At 38.8% G+C, this 26,242-nt stretch overlaps 1 protein-coding gene across 1 annotated transcript in view; it reads right to left on the reverse strand.

Moving 5' to 3' along the window:
- Window positions 1–425: 425 nt before the first annotated feature.
- The window catches only part of GART (phosphoribosylglycinamide formyltransferase, phosphoribosylglycinamide synthetase, phosphoribosylaminoimidazole synthetase), a gene marked incomplete at its 5' end in the record, with an annotated part of 31,569 nt that continues 5,752 nt past the window's right edge, over window positions 426–26,242 (reverse strand). The window contains 18 exons of the mRNA XM_082498683.1: window positions 426–1,761; window positions 2,984–3,099; window positions 6,313–6,454; window positions 8,052–8,182; window positions 8,824–8,955; window positions 9,269–9,472; window positions 10,647–10,799; window positions 11,162–11,410; window positions 14,626–14,824; window positions 15,388–15,497; window positions 16,669–16,763; window positions 19,516–19,747; window positions 20,330–20,498; window positions 21,118–21,203; window positions 21,599–21,686; window positions 22,573–22,698; window positions 24,695–24,763; window positions 25,967–26,078. Of these exons, the coding sequence (XP_082354809.1) occupies window positions 1,579–1,761; window positions 2,984–3,099; window positions 6,313–6,454; window positions 8,052–8,182; window positions 8,824–8,955; window positions 9,269–9,472; window positions 10,647–10,799; window positions 11,162–11,410; window positions 14,626–14,824; window positions 15,388–15,497; window positions 16,669–16,763; window positions 19,516–19,747; window positions 20,330–20,498; window positions 21,118–21,203; window positions 21,599–21,686; window positions 22,573–22,698; window positions 24,695–24,763; window positions 25,967–26,078 (2,596 nt within the window). The 3' untranslated portion in view covers window positions 426–1,578. The remainder of the gene's footprint in view (window positions 1,762–2,983; window positions 3,100–6,312; window positions 6,455–8,051; window positions 8,183–8,823; window positions 8,956–9,268; window positions 9,473–10,646; window positions 10,800–11,161; window positions 11,411–14,625; window positions 14,825–15,387; window positions 15,498–16,668; window positions 16,764–19,515; window positions 19,748–20,329; window positions 20,499–21,117; window positions 21,204–21,598; window positions 21,687–22,572; window positions 22,699–24,694; window positions 24,764–25,966; window positions 26,079–26,242) is intronic.

Genomic DNA, 26,242 nt, shown 5'->3' on the forward strand with positions numbered 1-26,242 from the left:
AAGAAAGACGCTGGGCTGAAGACTTAGCTTTTATCCTTTGCCCTTTACAAGCAAATTAATTTTGACCATATCATTTTTCTTCTGTATTTGCTTGAGCTTTATCCTTGGTGACAAATGATGATAGGAATATTTTGTCAGCAAGTTTCTTCCTCATGGACCATCTGGCCACTGAAACAGTAAGGTCACCGCACTCCGCAAATCATTCCTAACTTACGCAGGATTGCACGTCTGTAACCTCACAAACTGATTTACAGTTGCTGTACTGTAGACAAAGTTAGATTTCTTTTCACAAACTCCTCCTCTAGCTTGTACCCCTCATAAAGGAATTCCAAGGACAGATTTTAATATTTAATTTTTCAACTTTATTAGACTTTATTTGAAATCCAAATTGAGATTACATCAACACAGAAGTACCATAAGGACATCAGTGCACAGAATACAAATTACCTTTCCCCGTATTAAAGGGGACCTCTAAAACATACATAATCAGCTTCAGTCAGATGCTTCTGGTTTGTATGGGAGAAAACTGATTATTTTAGTAAATACATCAAAATGTTTTCACAGCTATGCTAGAACATTAAAAGAAAGCCAGGTGCTTTTTCACAAGAGTTCATCTGTGTAAAAAACCTAATTGTTTTCAGAATGATAACATTTGCTGGGTTTCCATCAGTATTATTCCAGGTGAAAATACTGTTCCAATAACAAAGGCACTTAACTTCAGCAGAATTTCTGAAGAATGTCTCACAAGCCAAAAACACATTTTGTATCTAGTCCTACCTCCCTTTCTGCTCATTCAAAAAAAGCCAACTCCTCTTTTGGCTCAGAACAAATCTCTGAGGGGAATTCATACGTGGATTCACATGCAGATGCTTGAAGGCAAATGGTCAGCAGACATTTAATTCTATTTAGCATCTGATTGAGAGCAGGTCCAATATTTGAAATTACAGGATATGTCCAGAGAATCTGGGCCAGACAAGATCTACCAGCATTAAAACAGAAACTATATGGAAAAAAAATCCATTTCATTATCTGTAAGAATAGTTGGTGTTTTGGGAGGTCAGTTTTTCTTCTTTTGGCTAGAGATTTTTATGAGTAAAGTTTTTTTTGCCTTTAGCTGTCTCTTCCATTGTACTAGTTCCATTACTTTTCCTCACAAACACTTCACAGAATCAATCCCTTGTTACAGCCCATCTGGTCTGTTAGAGAGCAATACTGATGTTCCTCAGTCAATCTCAGAGATGCTCAGATCTCTCTGTTACCAACTGAATCTTGTTTTGTTTGTTGAGAAACTGATTGAGAACCGAAATGTTGGCCAAGGAAGTGATTATAATTAGGAAGCATGTAACGGAGCCACAGATGAAACTGCCAAGAACAGCCCCCTGCCTTAATACTCCCTTTTGTGGCTTTCTCCAGATTTTACTTCAAATCTTTTAACCATTTGAGTGAGAACATGACCTCTATGTTGAAAACACTTTGTGAAGAGAATACAGTGTGCGCGTTATTAGGCTGTGACCTCTGTTTTTATCAACTAAGGCACCCCAGCTGTCCCACCTGAGGACCTTCACGGATGTGCTGCTCCTACTTCCAGTAGATCTTGCCGGCTTCCCCGACCTGTACGGCCCCGCTGGCGACAAGCTGCAGGGCAGCTGGGAAGGCTCGGTGCTCAGCCTCCTTCACCCTTTCCGACAGGGTCTCCACTGTGTCACCAATCTTAACTGGAACTGCCTCTTGGAAAATGATTGCTCCAGCATCAACTTCCTCCTGTAAAAGCAATAGCCAGAAAGTCTGTATGGTTGAAAGAGGACAGAGAGGGGGGCCCAGCTGAACGACACAGAATGTAATCCAGCTGCCTCAGAGATCTGTTTATCATTATGTCATTACAGGAAACATGAATTTGGGGCCAATGTGAGGAATGCAGGAAAGAAGCTGGCACTCAAGCTGGGCTGTGAGGAACCAGCAGAAGCGTAGGGTTCAAAGACAAGGAGAAGGTAGGCAGAACACCAGCGAGTAACATTTCTGCTAAAGAAAACAACAACAGCCATGTTAACTGGGGACATGATAGGCTAAATTGGACAAAATGATGACATTTCAATTCAGAAGAGTGAACTAGCCAAGCCTTGGCACAGAGCAGGACTACAGGACCCAGCAGATCTTTCTTTTACATGCTAATGAGGCAGATCCCTGCTGATTAGTTATTGTTTCTCAGTACATTGACACACAGAGAAGAAACCCTAAGTCATATCATGGAGAAAGGAATGCCTTTTTTCCTTCTATCTGGAAAAATAGCTTTTGTCCCTTTTTCCCAGAGAAAGCAAAAATCATGAGAACAGATTTCAGGAGCAGTGGAAAGGGGGAGGATAATTTGAAGAATGCAGCAGAGAAGGGGAGACTAGCTACTGTCAAGCCTGAGAACTCAACAAGATGGAAAAAATGCTCCCTGAACTGATAAAAATGTGCATCTTCCAAGTCAGAGATCTCTGGTTTTTGTTCTCTTAGTTTTTGACTAACATAAATTGTTAAGTTTTTCTGTTTCCACAAGCATTTGATTACTTCTTAACAAATCTAAGCTCCTTGTGCCATTTCCAATGTTGGGGTTTTTTTTTCCTTTTTCTTGAAAGAAATGAATAAGGAAGGTTGTATGATAAAATCTAAGTTAGTGCTGTGAAGTAATCAAGATTTTGGGTTAGCCAAGGCCTTCCATGAACTAGTACCTGCACTGCAACTGGTAGAAGGCAGCAGTGCGATGTTTAGGGAAGAAGTTAATTTAGGTAAAGCTTAAACTCCCAGTATAGACTATTCATTTCCAGTTCCTTCTCCAGGGACAGCAAACTAAAGCACTACATTGTCTAATAATGTTATGAACGAACAAAGGAGAAAATGTAATCAAATGTAATGGTATAAGAGTGTTCCAAGCAAGTTCTGAGGTGAAAAATCTTTAGACTGCTCAGTTATAGAGTTAAAGCAGGGGCAAGGAGGTACTTACAGCTACAAAATGTACAGTACAGCCTGTGACTCGGACTCCAGCTTGTAACACCAATTTGTGGGCATTTGCTCCCTTAAAAGAAGGCAGTAGTGATGGGTGGATGTTCAGTATTTTTCCTGGAAAATTATAAGTGAGGTCATTGTCTTTTAGCATTCAGCCTTACCAGAGTGTTCAAAGTACCATAATCAACAGAGGAACACAATATATTTGTGAAAAAGATTTTTCATTACTTTCACGTGCACTTGTTTTTTGATGATGCTGACAGATAACCAGCCCAAAGCATTCCACAATGTCTCACTATTTCAGAAAAATCAAAGGCAGCAATAAGTTACAATTAATTGCATGGCTAAAGCATATTTCTCCAGTGACTAATAATGATGAATTTTTTGATGTAGCTGTCCTTTCCCTCAGCGTCTTGTTCTTCTCTTCTTTGATCACAAGCACAATCCTCTTTCTTACAAACTCAGCACCCAGAAGAAACTCAGTGCAGTTTCAAATGACGTAACAGACCCCTGTGACAAGGCAAAAATTCTTTAGCCTGGACTTTTCCTCCACACCTGTTTTGGCTTAATAAAAGACAACAGCTGCTCTTATAGGAGCCCTTCTCTCTGCCCTTCCGAAAAGCATCTGTCTACCACTACTACTTTCCACACGGAAAGTTGGCTGGGGGATCCTGAAATTGATAATGTAACCTCTAACACTCAACCAGGTGCGACCATGGTTGTAACCCAGGGAAGCCTGTACCTTATGTTTCCCTTAAAAGAGAGAGCATATGCCTGAGTTCCTACCTAGCTCTACAGTAGGAGAGAGTGGCTGTCTCGACCTCAGGGCCTCACTGCTACAGCAATGTGACGGTTAAACCACGAGAAAACCTTCATTCTTCTGGCAGACTTCCCCTGTCTGCTCTTCATGTGTCTGTGACAACTCCTCCTACCCATTTTGGACGCGAGTGAAGGCAAAAGGCGCTTGACAGCCCTAGATCTTCTCTTAGATTCAGTACAAATCCTTAGAGGATAAAAAAAAAGTGGCCATCGATACTATTTATATCACAGTATGCTACGCCCACACTGTCTCTGCATGCCTCCTGTTTAGGAAGACTGTATGTCATCAGGATTCATTGAACACCACCTAAATGCCAAGCAGCGAGACTGAGCTGACATATGCTGGCGGAGGCAGCAGTGTACCAAAATAGAGGCTTATGATTTTGTAATGTCAAGTGAAGGCCATTTCTGGCAGCATGATAGGAAACCTGCACTCTCACTGCAATAACTCGTGCAGATATTGACCCGTGCAACTTAAAGAGGCAAATGTATCTACTGATCTTCAACAATATCTCAGAAATACCCCTTTTTAAACATCAGCATCTCCCTGCCTGCTGCTTGAGAAAAAAAGTATTGGAGACAGGGAGCTGAAAACAACACTCTGCACTTCTGTCTGTTTCCCCAGTTTCTCATTACTGTGTCATCAGAAACTGTTCTAAAGGAAAGTGGCTTTCTGTTTCCTTGGCTTTGTTTTGTTTTGCTTTTAATCTGTCCTTTATGTTAACATTCAATATCAACATTTCAGGGCCATTAAGCAAGAAAGAGAGTTTCACAACTAACTTCACACTCTATGTCCCTGTGACTGCCGGAGAAAAGAAAGGTAACAACTTTTAAGAGAGCAGCAACAAGAACTGATTGCTCCTGGACAATTTAAGCTAGTCAGTGCATGGCTGGGTCAGAGTTTTACAGTACGCTCCTGTTAGCTGGCACAGATCCCCGACCCGAACTGAATGTTTGAGCTCACATCTAAGACCAAACTGAGTGATACTCTTGGTCAGAGCTCAGGTAGGTATCTGTTTTCAAGCTCAATTTAGTGCTCGACATTTTAAAAATGAATTAAGCTGTACTGAAGAGAGTCTTGCTTTTGCTTTCGGGCCAGTCATACCTGTAACGCAAGTCCTGCACTGTGCAGGGAGATCATCAGCACTGGAAGTGCTCTGTCCCTAAATCAGAGAGAACCAAGCTCATCCTTTATTTGCGCAAGATTTCTGCACTAAAGTTCTTTTCCATCCTCTACACAGATAGTCTACTCAGAACACACCTCTCATAGTGAGGGCTTCCTCTCATCTAACTACAGCTGTCTACAGCATAGACCACCAGGAATTTGCCCTGGTGACCAGTGGTATCCTGGGGTGCATCAAGAAGAGTGTGGCCAGCAGGTCGAGGGAGGTCATCCTCCCCCTCTACTCTGCACTGGTGAGGCCGCATCTGGACTACTGTGTCCAGTTCCGGGCTCCCTGGTTCAAGAAGGACAGAGAACTGCTGGAGAGGGTCCAGCAAAGGGCTACTAAGATGATTAAGGGATTGGAGCATCTTTCTTATGAGGAAAGGCTGAGGGACTTTGGTCTTTTTAGTCTAGAGGAAAGAAGAATGAGGGAAGATCTTATCAATACTTACAAATACTTAAAGGGAGGGTGCCAGGGGGATGGGAACAGTCTTTTTTCAGTGGTGCCCAGTGACAGGACAAGAGGTAACAGGCACAAACTTGAACACAGGAAGTTCCATCTAAACATGAGGAGGAACTTCTTTACTTTGAGGGTGGCAGAGCACTGGAACAGGCTGCCCAGAGAGGTGGTGGAGTCTCCCACTCTGGAGATGTTCAAAACCTGCCTGGATGCTGTCCTGTGCAACCTGCTGTAGGTGACCTGCTCAGGCAGGGGGGTTGGACTAGATGATCTCCAGAAGTCCCTTCCAACCCTGACCGTTCTGGGATTCACATCTTTGTCTTCTGCACTCCATAATGCATGGAGAGAAAGAAAAACAATTCAGTTCACAGCTTTGGCATAAAATCAATTGCCTCCTAGGAATGTCTGTTTTGCTCCACTGATTTTTTAAAAAGAGGTTTGAAAAGTAGTTCAGGTGTAAAAGTTCTGTGTCATAGACACACCCAGGGTAACACAGAAGTCACCATATGAACAACAAAGGCCACCCGGAGAGCTGCAATGCATAGGCTGACCAGTCTGTAGCTGGTATGAGCAAGAACTACTTTAAGTAACCGCAACTGAACCCAAAGTAGAGCAAACAGTGAGAAGAGCAGCTGCCTCTGTGTGACTCAGGACTCCCTAAAAGAAACAGAAAGAGATAAGAATAAGAATGTAACAGCTGGGGGAAGGAGAGAAACCACTGAAGGAGGCAGAGGTGTTATCAGCCTCTAACAAAGACCTGGAAAAATTGTACAAGATGACCAGAATGGAGACACTGTGAACACTTCGACATTTCTTTTTCCTGAGGATAAGTTATAAAATTACTTTTTTTTTTTAAATGCATACACTACTATGCTGTCCTTACCTTCCCATTTTTTGACAAAAGGACCCGACAGTATTCGCATAAATCCAGCCAGGCAGATCAGTTCAACTGAGAATTCTTCAAGGACTTTGTCAACCGCGCTGTCAAATTCAGTGCGACTTTCGTACAATTTATGGTCAATAACCTGTGATAACCCAAAAGACAAAGAAATATGGACACGGTGTTAATTTAATCTAAATGCCTTAAGAGCACAATGAAATGGCACCCTGGAGTAATAAACAAAAAACAAGTAAATCTCCATGTGGGGTTGAGTTGGGTGCGCATACACAGCAAGAAGAGCAATTAATCGACACACGCAGCGAACAGACAAACATGCAGTCTTTATTCCTATTCACACAGAACAGTCATCAGAATAAATACGAGTTTTATTTGATTAGGCCCACAGCTGAAGGTGCCAGCATTTGGACACAATTTAACAACCTACAAATGTAGGTCATTAAGATAACCTAAAGTCTTAGAATGATTTCACTCAATTTAAGGCCTTCAATAGTTTTAAGCAGTTGAGCCTTGCTGACAATTACATCACAAAACCTTGAAGGAAAGGCCGATCACAAGATGATAAAACAGTACCTACTGCAAAACAGCCCCTTCTCAATATAGTTGAGTTGTGTAATTTCCATCCAGGATACATTCCCTAATTTAAGCAGGAAGAAGGCTGTGTACTTCAAACATCCACAGCCTTTTAAATAAAAACACCTGTTGATTCTGACCGGATTTACCACGGTGGTGCATTTAAATATCACTAAGTAGTTCTGAAAAACCAGAACTGGTTAGCTGAAAAGGTATCTGAAGGCACTGGAAATAGAGCCCAGCTCAGCACTGGACTGAACTCTGCTATGAACGACCAGGTAATAACCGGCACAGCACGTACTCCCCAGTGCCTCTGTGTCACCACTCACTCTCCATCTTAACCACAGAGACCATCAGCTCCCCAAGACTGTATTTTTCCCCTCATTATGTGTTTGTTCTTCCCCTGCATACCACGGACATATTTACTCGTGACCTTTGTGTGCTCCCATGCTCCCAAAGAAGACACAGCAGCGCTAACGATCAGATTCAGATAATACTCAAGTTAATAGCAAAGCTTGCACTGGGCCCAAATCTTCCCTGTGTCGGCAGTTATCAGTGAAAAGTGACTGTAAAATGCTCCTAAGTCAGAACAGTAGCATTTCACATTTGTAATGCAAATGGCTGCACGAAAGGCAAAGCAATGGAGCACTGGATCCAGTGACACTGAGGGAAACATGGGTTGCTTTGAATGAATCCTGGAGAGCCTGAGGCAATGCCCAGGGGGTCAGTGGAAGGTCCCACTGAGTTTGACCTCTATTTCACTCAAATAAACTACCATGTCTGTTTAGCATGTAATTTTAAAATTAAATTCAGATAAAATAGCTTGTTACTTTAGTGCAAATGCACTACACTTAATTAAATGGCAAAGTTTAAACTGTAATTGTGGAAGTTTTGCGCTGGTTTTATATAATGACTGTTCCCAAAACCATCAGGATTGATAGCAGCATCTCTGAGAAGGAGAAAAGGAAGTATTTTGCTTCCCATGTTAGGTAGTTTGCCCAAGGGCACAGGTTCATTACAAACCAAAAAGTAAAAGCTAAGGCATCCTATCAAGCCATCTCTTACCGTAGTAAAACTCATTATCTCACAGTAGCTTCATGCTGTAGTCAGAGCTAATGAAGGCTAATTTTAAAAATACGAGAAATACTTACCCTTGTAGGAATACCAGCTCTTTCAGCTTTCCTTAACCCCTCCACACCAGCTTTGTTAGAAACAACAAGAACTATTTGTGCGAAACTGGTGGACTTTTTTGTGCTATTTATGAGGGCTTCCAGGTTTGTGCCTATGAGTGAAAAAATAATTCATGACTATCAAGTCGTTCCTGGACGATAAATATAGTTAATAGCTAGAAGAGGTTTTAGATAAGCAGCAATGTGGGTGAGACCCAATCCAAAAAACATTGATGTTAGCAGTAATCCTTTTTTAATTGATCTTACTGGGAACTAAATTTGACAGCTGGAGGCTACAGAGCTTTTACGAGCAATTACATTTGTAAACTGTAATTTATGGAATTGGAATGATGGTCTACTTCTTAGCAAGTGAGGGAATTGGAATGATGGTCTACTTCTTAGCAAGCGAGAATACTGGAAACACTGGGAGTGCCTATATAGCACCAAGAAATTCTGATCTATTTGTGATATAATGCTGTGATATAGTGCAATGCAGTGGTTGCTTGAATCTGGAGACGTGCAGAAATTTGTAGATAAAATGAACACAGGTGCAATTCATAGTCAGTTTGCAGCAGAGGTTAAAGATCACTCTGTTTGTGACTGAAATTAATCCAAGGGCAAAATCTATTCTGCCTGTTAGAACCCTATCAGAGCTTCCATGGAGAATTACAAGGACTTCAGAGATTTTAAATCTGAGCTGAAGTTCCTTTTTCAATAGCCTGTTTCATACTGTAGTAAAGAATATAACTCTCACCTGTTCCAGAGATAAGGACAGCAACCTTCACTTTGTTTGCCTGGATTTTGCCTTGGATATGGCTGTGGACAGACAGTGACCTATTTGCTTGCAAGGCTCGAAGCAGATTATGGACTTTAACATGGGCAGAGCCTGAATGTGTACGAGAGGGAAAAAAACAAACAACAACATGTAAATAAAGGGAGAAACAGAGAGAGGAGAAAAGTACCCATGAAAAGAGATTAGTGGCACTGCTTTACTCCTCATTATTTATTTATAGTTCTGGTGACATCCGACATTGCTAAGGACATGAACTAAGACTGAAGTCGTGAGGACTGTCGTTTTAATACCCTGTGCACCGTGAAGGTGCCAATTAAGGGATTTTCAGCTAACCTCCATGGAGACTCACCAGCTAAGGAATTTAGATCTGCAATTCTTTTTGAAAGGAAAATAAAAATCTAATAACCTTTTTGTATGGAGACAACTTTTCCGATCAGCCAGGCTGTCTCGTGTCTCTGTATGTCCTTGAGGACCTGCTGAGCCAGCTCCTTCTGAACTACCAAGACAGCACCAATCCCACAATTAAATGTCCGGGTCATTTCCTCCTCAGAGAGGTTCCCTTCTTTATGGAGCCAGCAAAAGATTTCAGGAATCTTCCAGGTAAGAGCATCTGAAGAGAATTGAAAATACAAGTGAAGAGTGGAAATCACTACCAATGGACAAATACTAAAATTATTAGAGCATTAAGAGGCAAGATCTGGATGGAATGCACAGACTAAGTCCCACAGCAGCATTAGCTTGAGTGAAATTGGCTTCCAGGCATGGAAACAGGATGGTTTTTTCCTTCCTTACTGAACAAGGCTTGGAAATACAAAGTGTCTCTCTGGGAGGAAATTAATCATATTGCTCCACTGCAATCCATTAATCAGTAACTCAAAACAGGCTCTGAGGCAGTCTCTGGAAAATCCTCTTTTTGAAGGTGACAACTCTGCTTCTAGAAAAACTATTGTACCAGAACAATAGCCTTAAAAACCATCACAGAAGTCTCACAGTGCCCCCAGTTCCAACAAGGTAAGGATGATTTACAGCAGCACGAGAAATGCTTATGGACAAGCTACTGTAAAGGAACTTCCAAGACAGTACGTTTCTTTCTCGTCATGTTATACTTAAAATGGTATCATCCCCATTTATATATAGTAGTGTCCACTGTGGACCACTGTTTAGATGACAAGTGGAAGAATGACTTACATGCAGTTCTGGAGTGCAAAACTCAGTATTAGTTCCCTTATTTTATTGTACAACCCAATGAACGCTGCATAAGCTACAGTAATTAATTTACCTTCCTACACTATGTTTTCTCTGTAAGTTAAATACTATTTCTAGCATACCTGATGAGATTGTGGTGTGGATTAATTAAGGTATGATATCATGAGACGTACTTGAGCTGGTAACTGTAGCTGAATGCCAATCAAAGACTTCACGAGCGTCATTTATTTAGCAATAATTGTGCATGTTATTGCAAATGGTGACAGATAACTTTGGGATGCTTTTGAAGTTGTTCTTGTTTTGCAAGTACGGATAGAGTTTCCAAACAAATCCAATCCAAAACACCATCAGGGGAAGTGAATTCAATGGGCAGCAGTCTCAAGACTACAGAGTGTTTTGACTGGCTTTGTTTCAGGCACAAGGAGAAATTCAGCAACAGTGAAAAGAAAGCAAACTTATATCTAGACAAGCAAGTCTAGCTGTTACACTGCAAGTCAGTTGACATGGCCCCATGTACACATCTTCCCCCAATCCATATTAACATGCAGATATTTCTACAGATTTTCTTTTTATCTCACCTAAAACGACACCAAAGGACTCTGGGAGAACTCTGGGGATGTTTTCCAGCAAGCCCCCTCCAGTGATGTGGGCATAGGCTTTCACATGGCCCGAGCGAAGGACGGGCAACAGAGTCTTACTGTAGATCTTAGTTGGGGTTAACAGGAGATCTCCTGTAGACGAAAGAAGAGGAAAGAAGACCAGTTACAGCACAGAAAGAAATATTAATTGATACAGAATTGATGAAATCTCAAAATATTAATTTGCTGGATACTAATAAGCATTGTACTACAGAGAAAAACGCAATGTTCTACCTTTTTTAGGATACAATCAGTCATTTATCCCCCTCCCTTAATTTCTTTCCTGCATATGTAATTCAGAGGAAAAAAAAAGGTGAGAACATGTTAAGGTAGGGAGTAATTCTTTTAGTGCCTCAGAAAGTTACAAAAGCAAAGGCATAGACAAAACAATTGTGTGGCATTTGTCTGTTCAGAAGTTCAAGTTAGAATGTGAGAAACTGCATTATAAATGGTACCTAATGTCTGATCACCAGAGGCACCAACTGGAGAAGAGAAATCGAACGATGACTTCTCAACAATCTTCCTTACAAGGCTGTACCCGTTGCTGTGAACCCCAGAAGAAGCTACTCCAATAACCACGTCTCCATCAGCAATTCTCTCCAGCTGGGGCAGCATCTGCCCTCGTTCCACTGCACCAACAGCAAAGCCAGCCAGGTCATACTCTCCGGGTGGATACATGCCTGGCATTTCAGCAGTTTCTCCTCCTATGGGAACCGAAAAAAGAGAAAGGAGATGTTGGAAAACCATTGGGACTAGTAGGCACGCAACTTTTCAAAGTTTTAAACTCATAAGGCATTAACAGACTAGGTTTCTCAATTAGATAAACAAACATTAAAACCAAAAACATTTTTGTCATCACAGGCCCTTCAGTTGAACAAGCAATAAAAAACTGCGGAAGAACATTTCCTCTCTCACTCTGACAACCAGTATCAAATTGCTGCACATTCATATTTTAAAATCAAAGCATATATTTAGTGCTTCATATTTCCAAATTTCTGCCAGGTTTACTATTCTCCATGAAAAACCTACAAGATACAAGAGATACAAGAAATTCATACAAGGACATCAGAGGAACGACGTAGCTATTAGTCTCACTTGCCTTCATAAAGATTTTGTACATAGTGCTATCCTGCCTGCCACCGATGCCCACAATCTGGCCATCATTATCATGCCAGCTCTGAACATCTAACATTTATAGACTGTTTTGGGCAAACACCTCTAAAAGAGGGCCTTTTGTACCCATCTGTGCAGATGAACTGTTGTCTAGGCTATTATCTTATATCCTGATTATTAGAACATCCTCTCATTTTGTCCTGAAAACCACGTTTTATCTGGCTGACCTCATTCAGAGTGCAGTCTGAAAAGGTAATTTTCCCAGCTTGCACAGAAATGCACAGCACTGCTCAGACAGCATTCTCTCTATATATACATACCATCTGGGCTACCCTACTGCCCTTCAGGTATAAGCTGATGGTCTTCATTGTTGAAGACCTGTGTTCTACCTGCCACGGTCTCAATTCAGTCTAGAGAGGGCAACTCGCTGTGTTTGGTACATGAAATGAGCATTTGCTGCTCGCTCCAAAGTTTTCCAAATAGGCATCTTCACACTCTCCCCTCATTTCGGGGAGAAACTCTCCCCAGCCATCCTCACAGCCATCTCATTATTCTCCTTCAAACCCCTCCGCTGGTCACAATGTCTACAAGAAAACAACTTGACGATGATTAAAGTTGCCATTATATTATGACCCCTGCCCAACACGCTGACTGGTATTGTCTTGTTTGTCTTTTGCACTCACCAGGTTTCATTCAATACAAAATTCTTCTGTTTCTGGAAAGTGTCCCTGAAGGGGCTCCAAATTTATCTAAGTGATGGTGGAAGCTGCTCTTGTGCTTGACATACTAGATTCTCTGGAAGCTTTTTGAGGTTTCCACACTACATTACTATGACCAACTTTAAAATCAAAATTAATTTGCTTAAATATATCTGCTTAAATAGGTATTTAATAACGTTTGTGCAAAATCAAGCATGTAGATAAGTACCTTCACTATCAAGTGGTGTGATGAGCTTAGGGCAGCTGAGCCGAATATTCAGCTATTGCAAAAATGCAAGGTAGGAACTTAGCAACATGCTTCAAACGAGCCTTTTATGAGATGATACTATACAAAGACAGATCTACATGCTACGTGCATGCACAGTGCAATAAATGTGTGAAGTTGGAGCCCAATCTGAAATTTATTTCGATGATCCAGGCTAGAGAAAAGCATTTCCTTCTTAGGTTCAGAGTTACTGCATCATCTCTGTCCCTCTTCTTCTGAGAGTGCCAGAAATTTGGAGAACAAATCATGGTTGTTTTATTTATGAGTTCGGACTTATTTTTATATTAGCACAAAAAAAAATATTTGCTAACCCGTTTACAATTTTGAGAAATTATGCTCTGGTAATTAATTTACAACGTCCAAAGACCTTTGATATTTTAAAGTCTTCCAATTGGAAATAAAATCTTGACATTTCAGTAAGTAATTTCATAGAGAGATTTCACATAACATGTACTTATGCTGAAGGATGAATGGTTTGATTATACTTGATAAACTGAGAAAACACCTTAAGTCAAATATAAAGCTGACTACGAGTTCATGCAGAAAAAATTAAACCAGAACATAAATAGCCTTTAGTTCAAAGCTTGTAAATGATCTCAAAATTACACACTCTCACTTAGAAAAGACTTCTGCTGCTAAATTTCTTAAAGAATTGGAAAAAAGGACAGATTTACTGTATTACCAGTTATAAAGCGGTTCCTAAAGTAAGACACTTGAACCATCATTTTTAGTCTCAAATTAAAAGTCTTTTTTGAAAAATCATGGTAATTCCCCACATCTGTTTTTATCAAAAAATGAAGGAAAACCAAAAACTATGTGAGGAAACTGAACTTTCTGGGTTTCATTGTTTTAAAATTTAACCCTGTGTTGTACTCCTTTTATAAATTAAAGAATAATACAAAATAATGACCTAGAAATATTTTGAGTTGAACAGTGTTAAAGCTGTATTTTTTAAGAGTCAAGAAGTGAAATATTGTATCATTTTCATGGATAACTATATTACTGTATACCAGAATACATACATAATTTGTTAGTGAGATGTATTAAGTACTTGATTATAGGGCTGAAAAGGAAAATGTTCAAATTCAAGTCTTAATAGGTTGGAATATGCTCATCTTGGTGACATAAATCTTCGGCAAGTCTTCAGTAGACAAATAATTTTGCTGTTAGTTTTGTAACTCATGAAACCTGTTTTTTTTATGTTTCTGTCTTGCGGTAACTTCTGTGTCTTAAGTAGTGAGCTCCAGCTGAAGCTTTTGTTGGATGCATAAGGACATTCTGTGGCTTTCTAGGTTTCTGAAATTTGTGGGAACACAATAGCTGTGAGATTGTGAGATCTCGACCTTTCCTGTCAAATTTGGTTAAAATCAGCCAAGAGGTTCCAAGGATAACATGTATGCACACAGGGCCATGTGCATGCACATATAAATCTTTTTTTCTAGAGGAAAACTTGAGGATTTCCTTTAGGATGAAGGATAAAAATAAACAAACCTATTTGGCATGTTTTAAAATATACTTGAAAAATACAAAGAATTAAAATACATTAATTGTCAGTTTTCTAGGTAGCTGTTATAGTTACAAAGTTAAATGAAAAGATACGCATGAAAAAATTAATATGCAACTTCCTGAGCTAATGGCAACATTTGTAGAATAGTGTCTCCTTCCAATGGGTAGAGATTATGTTCTCCGAAAGCAAAGACGCTTTGATTTTTTTTCCACTCCTCTAAGATTCTTCAACAGAGTAGGAAAACAAACACATTAAAACCAATTATAAAGGTATTGCATAAGATTTTTCATATTCTTCAAAGAAGAGTGTTCATACCCAAAAGAGCGCATCCTGCTTTTTTGCAAGCTTCAGCTATTCCTGCAATGACACCCTGAGCCACTTCAACGTCCAGTTTGCCACAGGCGAAATAGTCGAGGAAGAAGAGGGGCTCAGCTCCTTGAGCCAAGATGTCATTGACACACATGGCAACCAGGTCCTGACCGATGGTGTCATGTTTCTTACACACTTGTGCAATCTGCAGAACACAGCGAGAGAAGCCCTTGGTTAGCTCTGAGAAACCGAAACGCACGCGGAGAGTCTGCACCAGAAGGGGAATAGAAATCCCGCTGTTCCTCTAGATGCTTTTTGAGGAGCAGCTTCATTTATTATCACCTCTGTGAGCCTCTCCTAACATTTAATTTTAGGAATTGTTACTTTCTTAACTGGCACGTACAAAAGGCACTTTATGGAAGGGGACTGAACTGGAAAGGGTTTCGTTGCAGCTTGCGTAAACACAACAGAAACCGTATAATTAAATGTTTTTCCCCATGAGTAATCTTTTTGAGGGTGGAGATTCTACCTTAGTGAAACGGAGTCTCTGATTACATAATTAATATTAAAAATTAGTTATTTTAAGCAACACTTCAAGTATGGCTAAAGTTAAATGTGTATTTAATTCTTTTGCCTGATGGGCATTTTCATGTTTCATTCCCTTTCTAGAAATACAAATAGGTATTTTTGAAAGACAACTGATATTTTCTGTTAAAACACTTTCCCTTCTGTGCTATTTTCCTCCCTTTACATGGATTTTCACATTACCTTGAGTTTTGTGCCAACACCATCAGTTCCAGATACCAAGATAGGATCTTTGTAACCAGCTGCTTTCAAATCAAAGAGGCCAGCAAAGCCTCCAAGTTCCGCATTGCAGCCTGCCAGTCAGAAAACAGGAAAAAATTGTAAACTTGTTCTTTCATGGGTTTCTCCAGGATCTCCAACACAAATTTGCTCTGTTGTCTGCCAACGTGACTTTGCTTTGTCACCAGGAAACTTTTTTGTGACATTTAGAGCCTGCTCACAGAGGCACGGGAGCTCCTAATCCTCTTAAGTTTGCTTTAACTCATTTCTTCATTATTACTTAAGGCTAAAAATCCAAAACTTTGTGATTGAACATTCAATAATTACTGTGACTGATATATTGCCCCCTTGCACTTAGCATTTTTTTGAAAAACAGAAAAGGAATTGTGGTAATAGATTGAAGCCCACTGCTCTCTGGGAAAACATGATAACTACACATTTTCCAACTGAAAGTCCTTCTTAATCTCCTTCTTAATACTGCTACTTGGAGTATCTTAAGACTCCTTGCTCCTAAGACTGGTTATGATAGGTAAGTATGGTAACCTTAAAACTAAAATGAGTAACATGAGTAGAAAATACTATGAATGCTAGGAAGTTGCTCATATGTGAGTGTAGTTTCCTCTCTATGTATATCTGATATTGTCTGAAGGTTCTCAGTTAATTTGAAGTTAAAGGGTCATTATACATGACTGGTATTTTAAATCTATCAAATTAATTACAAGAAATTGCTAGAGCAAGATGTGCCTAAGATTACAACAAAAAGAGGACAAATTGATTCTGTTTTAACCAAGCAAAAGATGTGTTTTCCATATCTACCTCAAGTAATAGATAGTATCTCTGAGGAATTCTTGTACACATGTACATCTTGTACACCTTTCTAAAAATTTATCTACAAAAATTGTACAGTTCACTGTGCAAGAAATAATAATCCATGTAATCAAAACCAGCACCAAATGGTAGGATTTTGGCTTGCATTTATCGTTTTGGAATGCTGAACTGTATTCTGTAACATTCATGACATTCAGGAGATATAGTTTAGAGTCACTTGGGGATGCAAATCTGTAAATGTAAGGACTTATGTTTTGAAGAAATCACAGGCATTTGCTTACCGCAGATATTCCTTGTTGTGTAATCTAGAAACACGCAGAACACATAAATATGAGCTTTTGTATCAAGATTGAGATCAAACGATAAGCTTCATTGCCATGACCTGACTGAAACAGGAATAGAAGGCACAAGTCTTACCTGACCTTGATGTGGCTGCAGCTAGAGGTTTAATTTTCTGAACCAAAGTATTCCCTGCTGCGATGTCTACCCCACTGTTTTTGTAAGTCAGGCCTCTGAAAGAATGTTAAAAAATATTATGGCAATTGGTTCCTAAATGCAAAACATGTATTTTAAAGTAATATTTACTTCTTTACATCATTGCATCACAAGGGGATTAACCATTCAGAATCCTATTCTGCTGTCAAGTACCACTCTTCTCCTGCTTGTACAGTAACTTTGCTCATATAAAATGATTTTGAAGTATCACAGTACTCATTTCAGGCAGGTTCAATGGCTAAAAAGTTAATCTTTTTGCTGTTCGGAACCTGACCTCACACATATACCTGAAGGTAGGGAGTACTATACCAAAGAAACAAAACTTAGTCGATTTGCACCACAGAGTCTGCCATAAGCAGTATTTACATACTTCCAGAAATCTTGAAGACAGCATCAGAGCACCAACGTCATACACTATCCAGACAAATACCAAGATAAAAACCAAGCAAACAAAAAAACCCAACAACAAGGTCAAGTAAGTGGAATAATGGATCTGATTTTGCAAGGTTTGTATCCCTGGTCCAGATATTGAGGTGGCAGTAGTGTAGTTCCTATGCTTAAAACAAAATGTATACAAAAATGCACTGCTAAATCAGAACACCTCAGCACCATGCAGGATCAAACTCAAGTTGGCTTTTCAAAAGAGAAGTGTCACATTAATCAGTAGTCCTCTAGGATGCTTTGAAAGTTATAACTGTAGCTTAAAGGTTGCCTCTCCTTATCACCTGGAATGATACCCACCACAAAACCAGTCACACCTCTTTTTTCCTTAAACGGACTTTCTATTAAAGTACCTATTTTAAAGTTTATTTAAAAAGACTTAAGTTCCTAAGGTCCATTTTAGCAATCTAGAAAGAAATGCCCATACGCTTCAGGTGTTTTTTTATATACAGCCATACAATAGAGAAAACACACTTACTACAAACTGGTGTGTGTAACTTGTCCATCCATACAACTGACTAGGGACATTAAGTACCGTCATATATTTACAGAGGGACCCTTTAATTTTGGAGATAGTGAGTTTAATGGCTTTTAATTACTATTTGTACTAAACATATCTCACTCCAGTTAAGCAATTGTTATTTCTACACTGCCGGTGGCATGAACCAGGCTACCTGGTGCATCCCTATTTTAGCTGCATACCTATTTTAGCGCTCTTATTGATGTGATTCAGTAGTAGTTTAAATTCTAAGGGTGAAACGCACTGCTGAACAAATAAAACGACTGGCCAAAGAGCAGTGCTATCAGGAAAATACAAAGATATGTGCACTCACATTATATCACTGCTCATAAATTTGCAAGAGGAAAGTAATTATAAGAAGCAGCTGTTCAGCCTGTGAATAAGACTCAAGGAAATATTAGCCTGCAATAACAAGAGACCAGAGTCAAGCCCTTTCAGTCTAAACATGATGAACATTCATCATATTTTCACCTTATTTTTAAAAGCACGGTATCTACTTTGATTCTTATTGCTCTGCAATATTTTTTGTGAAATAAATATTCCGGATGTTTTCACAAAGTGAAACACACAGGACTTAATCCTGCAAAGCTGCCAAGAGGAGGTATGTCCCACACTTTACAGAGCCAACCATCACCCTTTCTGAGCTGTGTGCAACACAGAGTCCAAAGCAAAGCGTGCCTGACTGTCTGTTCTTCCAATTTTAGGATGTCTGAGCAAAAGTGGGCGCAGACTCAAGGACAGTGAAACCGGCGCTGCCTGTAAACAGTTCCCAGGAGTCTCTTTCATAAGCTAGGGATCCTCCCAGCATACAGGTGCTCCAGTCAAGAAACTTGCTGGCTATGGCCCATGAACTCAGTGATTTAGACAACTAACTGTTCATTAAAGTATCTTCTTCTCTTGCCTCACACAATGACTTGATCTTTTCTACTACGATACAAATACCAATTACACATTTTCACATAAATTTCTCAAAAGATGCACAGTACTTGAGAGAGAAAGCAGACTAGATACGAACACCCTTGTTCATTTAGTAAGTTTATTGATCATAATTTTACAATATACTGATTGGTATACACTGTCAGCAAAAATGACACTATACGCCTCATAGACCGCAAAATAACCTATTATCAAAAGCCATGCTTTGAGTGAATTGGAGACTAGGCAGGCAGATATGCTTCATTAGGTAAAGATGAGTCTAAAACCTGAAAGAAGTTCTGAATAACATTAGACAGGCAGTAGAACATACAGCTTTAAAAAAACCCTACACACATCATCTCAAGACTGTTAAACCGAATACTGTGAAAACAAAAATAATAATAAGAAGGACCTGTTAGCCAGCTATTCTATTAAAATGCATATCCCCAAAAGGTAGGTGTTTCAAGACCATTTTAACCATTTCTACAGACTCTAAAATGAACCAATAAAAAGGCTCAAACTTTGTCCATAAATACATTTCATTATATTAATATTAGACTTACGGACAACACAAATCTATAGTAAAAGCTATGGTTTAGAGCCTAAGAACCAGAACCACCCCCCCTAAAACAGACATTAACAAAGACAGCAACAGCACAAGTTACTCCTATGTGCTCGTCACTGCAGTTTAACTCAGATTTGGGAGAATAAGGACATGGATGAGAGCCATCAAAAAGCCTGTTCCTTCCTTGGCTCGTCTTGCTTATATTGCTCATAAGTATGGTAGTTAAAAATTGTCTAGAGTTATGCATATCGACATCAGTTTATTAATGTAAACTAGTAGTGTCCCTTTTACACCAGTTATTTCCATTTCAAATATTTCAAATATCTACCTGGATTGTCTCAGGAAAGCTATAGCCCGATAACCAATGTCCTTTCTATAAATGGCACCCTTGAAGTGTATGGCTGCTACTCCCTTGTTAGCTTCTTGCAGTGCTGTCATCAGATCCTCTTTAATAGCCGTTACGGTAAGGACTCTTCCTCCACTAGTCACCACTTTGCCATCCTTCAGGGCTGTGCCTGCATGAAACACCTCCAATCCTAGCTGCTTAGCCTTAGGAAGTCCTGTGATTGCCATTTAAGAAAATAAATGCAGAAAAATAAACTGATTAGAACATTCTTATTAAATTACAAATGAATAAATATTCAGCATTTATTGACTGTGTCTAGAAACACAACCAAATTCTGTTTGATCATTCTGGGAAATGAAAATACATTTGTAAAAACTACATTTTGAGGAGAGACCAGTCTCTACTTGTACATCAGAGACACAGTATTTAGCTGAAATGTCTGCATACAACACCTAATTCCAGCTGGATTTTGTACTTCACTGACAGAGACCACAAAACTTATCAGCATCAACATTATATAAGAATCAGCGATCAGCCCAGAACTACTTTACTGTAACACATATTAAAGAAATGCTACAGAACTTAACAATATGGTGTGGAGATTTGAAAATGCTACGAATGTACTACCAATAAACTTTGATGTGTGAAAATTCAGTTGTCTTGCTGACCCTTAACCACAAGGTCTAAAGTTTCTTGAATCTGGGTTACACTAATTCACCTTCATCTGGCAAAAGAGAGAATTAAGGCAGGGCTGGAGAGGAATCAAGACTTCTGTAGTTTCTCCTGCTATATTTACCTGTTATTTCCAAACCCTTGGGATATGTTCCTGGATACCCTTCGCTAGCCATGACCACCGTCACAGCTGCACTGTCTTCAAACCAAACTGGCATGGAACTAGACAACTTTTTATTGATAACTGCTTGCATAACTTCATACAAATCACTTTTCAACAGTGGAAGAATTACCTACAAAAAATACAGATTAGCAAATTAAAGAAAACAATGTATATTGTTACATTTCCTTCACTGAACTTTTAAAAATACTAATGCAACTGTAAAAATAACATAAGTATTCTCATATACTGCATTCTCACACATATATACATATTGTTCATAATCTATGTACCTTTAAAAATACTCTTCCTCGAAGATAATTTCTATGGGAAAAAGAACTACTACATATGGAGAGGAAAAGGCAGAAGCCAAAGAACCCTATTCTGTTCTGAAGAATGGAAATGAAGAGTTTTGTTCCACTTGTCAACAGGGAGTGGGGAAAAGAAGTGTTCACTACTTTATTGAAATAAAAACAAATCCAACTCCATTCCAGAAAAGATAGGAAAGTGCTGAGTTTCACTCAAGCTTACCCTTGTAAGGCCCATATTTGAGTATAACCTGCTGAAATCTTCTCTGGAATGGAACAATTTAATATCAGACCTTCTGTCTTGAATAAACAAACCAAATATTTTAAATCTTAGTGCAATTAGCTAATTATTCACTCAAAAGTTAGTTAAGAATAAATGGCGGACGGTAACAGACTTTACTTCTCTCATAATGACAAAGTGTATGTACCTACAAAATAACTCACCTGACATTCTGGGTCACCAAATCTGCAGTTAAACTCGAGAACTTTAGGTCCATCTTTGGTAAGCATTAATCCAGCATAAAGCACACCTGGAATAAAAAAATATATAAAAAGCTATCTAAGCAACTGCATACGCCATGTGTTTTGATTCTATTCATAATAGTGTTAAAAAGGATGCCACCTGTGTTAATTTAAAGGTAGGATGTTAACACTTTAGAAATGTTAAAAATGTATCAGGCAGAAATAGTTGTGGTTACAATTCTGCATCTTATTTTCAAATGTCCTTTCATTTCTTCCTTACTTTATGATTATCTACTGTGAATGAAAGGATATCCATTGGTTTCCAAGGACTCTAAACCGGTTTCCACATTGATCAAATTTATCTTCCTTAACTTAGAGTGTGTGTTAGGCCTATAAAGAGGACAAAGTAAAAAAAAACCTGTCATTCTCCTTATGCTTAAAAACCCTAAACGTCTGTACGTACCAAAATAGGGGACACCTTCTTTCCTCATGCCATCAACAGTTTTCTGGAGAACAGTATCTCTTATTTTCTGCAGTAAATCTTTAGAAATCTAATAAAACAGGATGAGAAAACAGCGTCTGTAAAAAGGGAATGCATAACTTTGCCTACTGTGACGTCTAGCATTTTTAAGAGCCGAGCAGAACGCTTGGATGGTCTCTCGCTACTCCAGAATGTTTCATACAACAGAAAGCCAATACTTTTTCCTCTCTCCTCAGACAATATACCCCAGCATTAAAATAACCATCTGCATTTCTTTAGACACTTTTCCATGCTTAGATCTATATGGGCAAGCGATCCTGCTGGCTTCACTGGAACAAACCATTTGCACAGACAGACTGGCATTTAGATAAGGCCTCCCAAAGACAAATCATGATTGGAAAGTATAGTGATCAATGATCAAATTTTATTCAATAAACAAGACTGATAGCTTCCTAGACAAATAAAACCTGTCATTTTTTTGAACTTAAAAAAAGAAAAATCTCTGTCCATGGCACAGGTGAATAGAAAGCAAAGTGAGTCCTTATGCAAATAGTTCCTTGCCAAACAGAAACCAAATTAACTTGAAGTATAGTAAGTGAACTAAGTGCATCATTAGCTTAGCTTGGCACAAGATAAAAATACAGTTTTAAGTACTTAGCTCTAACAATCAGTACTTCATAACCCCTAAAAACCAAATCAAAATACAAGGTTGCAGAAATAACACTTCCACCTTTATAATTAAAAGTAATTAATTAGAAATATCCTCTTTAGAGAAACAAATTTAACTTATGGACTTTACTCGACTATGTCTGTTTTAGGCAACTCTTTCCATCCACAAGAGCCAGCTTTCTTCACTTTCCTGGTCATCATGGTGGAACTAAAAATTCACACATGCTTTCAGTACTAGAGCTGTAGTACAGCTTTAGGAAAATGTCTCCTTGTTAATACATTTTCACCTGAGGTGCCGGGGAATAAGCTCCCATCCCTCCAGTGTTAGGGCCTTCATCTCCATCCATTAATCGCTTGTGGTCCTGGGCTGGAGGCATGGGGGCAATTGTGATTCCATCAGTGAAACATAAACACTAGAAAACAAGGAGAATAATTAAACCCCCAGGGTATTATTAGAATCAAAGAGCAAAAAATGCAAATATATTTGATTTTCAGTGTTGCAAATGGATATTTAAGAGTATAAATTCTGTCTCCCTAATAAAACAAACTACAGTATTCCAAACATTTCCCTTTTCTCTCAAGAGGCAGTGCCTCAGTTCATATGACCTTCCTACAGAAATTAACTTTCATATAACATAAAAAAAATATAACGTTAACATCAGTAGTTGTACTGAAAAGAAATACTAAAAAGGTTAAAAAAAAAAAAATTAAATACTCCACAAGGGAAGCTACTTCTTCCCTCCCCCTCCCTTCCTCCTGCACCGGAAGGAAGGAATTACGTTCCTTTCAAGATTTCCTTTCCCTTGCTGACAAAACTATTCACTTTTGAATTATTTACAAATTACTTATATAGCAGATGCTTTTATTCTCAATATCTTCATAATAACAAGCCTGCTGGCATCTTCTGTAACTGGATGATGATGTTCACTGTCTGGACTACTGCTAGATAAAAACATTTTATAATGCCAATTAAAAAGCAAGCAAGGATTCCCAGACAAAACCAAAAAAATGCCAAAATATTAATATATTAAAAACTACAGTAATTTGCAGAAGGTGAATTATTTTGACAGGTAAGGCAAGCAGTATTTTTTCTTCATTGTTGTCCGTCATCATAGAAAAAAAACCTTTCAACTGTGTGTTTATATTATTCGTTACAATACAGTAAGTTGGATGGTATTCTAAGGACTAATTCAGAGCATTACATATTTTCCACCAGAGCATGAACATCTGGATAACCCCTCCGTTCCTAAAAAGGTCAAGACAAGCAGGAAAGAATAAGGATGACCAATATCTGCACATCTAATTTCTTCACATCAGGCAGGAAACCAGACTATGCAAAGACTGGCAACAGTTGGAGACGATGGCTTACTTTATAAATACCACCACCTCCAAGATGAATGTTCACAACATCCAGCATAAATCAATGCCAGCTCCAGTATTCAGGAACCTGAGCTGATACTTGGCTGTTCTACTTCGTGTGATGCAAATGTCGAGTTCCCCTGCCACCTCAAAACCAAGGCTCTAATTCACCTTTTCTCCTTCACACTCTGCTAATTAAATCAGATATACGTTTTTAAACGAAGGAGCTGAATCGGCTTAAAATGAAGGGAACATTCTCTCCACATCTGCAGAGTAAATCAACACTGTCAAATCATTCAACAGCCTTTGGTTCCCGATGGTTCGTCCCCGGGTGCACTTCCCTGTTGCAATTTCTCTGGCAACGAAAGCAGTTAATGAGGATCCTGCCTGCACCTGTCTTGAGCTGACTGTTGCCTTGCTCCAAAGGAGTTTACTGCTCCCTCATGATGCAGTTCAACTTTTTCCCTTCATCAGCAAAGCTGATTAAAGAAAGTCTCCATCCTCTCTTGCTTCCAACCACTCCTTGCCTTGCTCTGTGCTTCGCCATCCTGTTACTTGTACTGATTCAAATGGCACTGGGCTCTAAACCTGAACGCAGAAAACATGCAAGGTGGTGGCAGTGACTTCTTTGCAAAAAGGTCATTAGGTTGTAGCTTCACAAACAGGTAACTAGGCAAACAGCAGCAAAAAGGTAGCAATATGGAAGAGAAGGGACATCTTACACTGTCTTTGCTGTCAGAGAAATGATAACACAGAACTGCACACTCAATGACACTCAAAATTTTTAAGGTTAGATTTTTTTTTCCCATGTGGCAACAGTTGATTATTGTTTGAGTTATTTTTATTTAACTTGAATTGTTTTAACAGGCTGCAGGAAGTTTGATTCTTAACACAGCTATCTTTAATTAATACAATTTTATTTATTTACAGATAACTGTTTTAATTTAAGTAATAAAATCTTATATGTCCCTTCTGTAGGTACTTACACAGTGCTTCCTAAATAGTTTAGAACAGGTATAATCAAAGTGTTACAGTGAGATGCGCACTTACAGAAACTTCTTCTCCTTCAAGAAGTTCTTCAACGACAACAGTTTCCCCAGCTGTGCCAAAAGTCTTATCCTACAGTAAAATCAAAATCTCATTAGTTCCGTTTCAGTTATTTTAAAATACTCAAAATGCAACAAGAAAAAGTATTTTTAATACAGCAACAAAAATGCAGCACAGTTTTGAGACTATTACTCCATTTTCCATCCTGGGTATGTCAGCAATGGTAAAATCTTTGCTCCTGTTTTCTGTTTACGCTTACATAAATGCAGATTTTATGCTTGAGTATTTTTAAATTGTAGATGATATTTATGACTTATGAGCAATTCCTCCTGCTCTACTTTCTGAAGTTTGCACCCATGATACTGACAGTAATGGCAATGACTGTCAAGTCTGTAATCTGAACTTTTACTGTATAAGAAAGTGCAATTTGACAGAATACATTAGCAGGGGGCGATATTTTCATATTCTGATGCAATGTTTGAACGCTGACTGCATATTTAGTCAATTAAGACCAACCAACCCACACTGACAGGATAATTTTGTGGGTCTGTAAGACTCTCTAACATCCATTTCTTTTGTTCAGGACTTTGGGCCACATGTTAACACACGTATTTGTTCAATAACCATACACACACAACAAAATATGAGTGCAGACCCTATATTCTGACTCTTGAAATACAAGGGCATCAGACAGTGTCTCCTGTGAATCAGCACAGCTTCACTGCATTGTAAGATGCTATGTATGCTGCTGACATCAGCTGAGGAGCTGAGGACCTGACCTGTATGTGTCTTATTTTCCAGCTGTACGTTCCTAACTGTTCAGATGAAATTGCTTCATTTTGCTTCTTTTCAGATTTCAATGGTCCTAATATATTTGTTGAATATCCTACCTAAAGATACACTTAACTTGAAATAATTCCACTGGAATTTTAGTATACATTTAAGTGCGGTGTGAGCTGATGTTGGTTGGCAAGATCCAGTCTCAAATGGCAAACAAAAAAAAAAAAAAAAGAAATCCATATGGAAATAAACTTGGGTTTTCATTAAGAATGATTTTATTTTAGCCTACAGGAACTATGCCTAGAAAACGTACTCTGCCTCAAGCAATAAATATGACAGATCTTCATAGCTGTCCAAATAATGGGTAGAAGATTTGAAGTCTTTTAGCAAAATTCCTGTTACATAGAAATAGAGAATATCTTTGAGACTCTCAGGTGGTTAACAACTTATTTTGTGTGTGAACTCCTCCAGTTAGTGCATGACATTTCTACTCACCTGCATGATTTCAGTAACAGCTTTGCAGGCTTCCTCCTTGTTTGAAGCCACAATTACTCCTTTGCCAGCTGCCAGGCCACTAGCTTTTACAACTAAAGCAGGGAAGTTTGCACTTCAAAGATAGAGAAGAGAGATTCAACAGTAAACACTCTGTATTGCAGATATATTTTGCAGGCATTTTTGAACATTTCAATAGTTGAAAGATCAAAATACTGACCAGTTTTCACAGCAACTGTTTAACCTTTATTGAATAACACACAAGTAAAAAACAGGCTT

This window comes from Vanellus vanellus (assembly GCF_965231255.1).
Source record: "Vanellus vanellus genome assembly, chromosome: 1".
Taxonomy (NCBI): Eukaryota; Metazoa; Chordata; class Aves; order Charadriiformes; family Charadriidae; genus Vanellus; species Vanellus vanellus.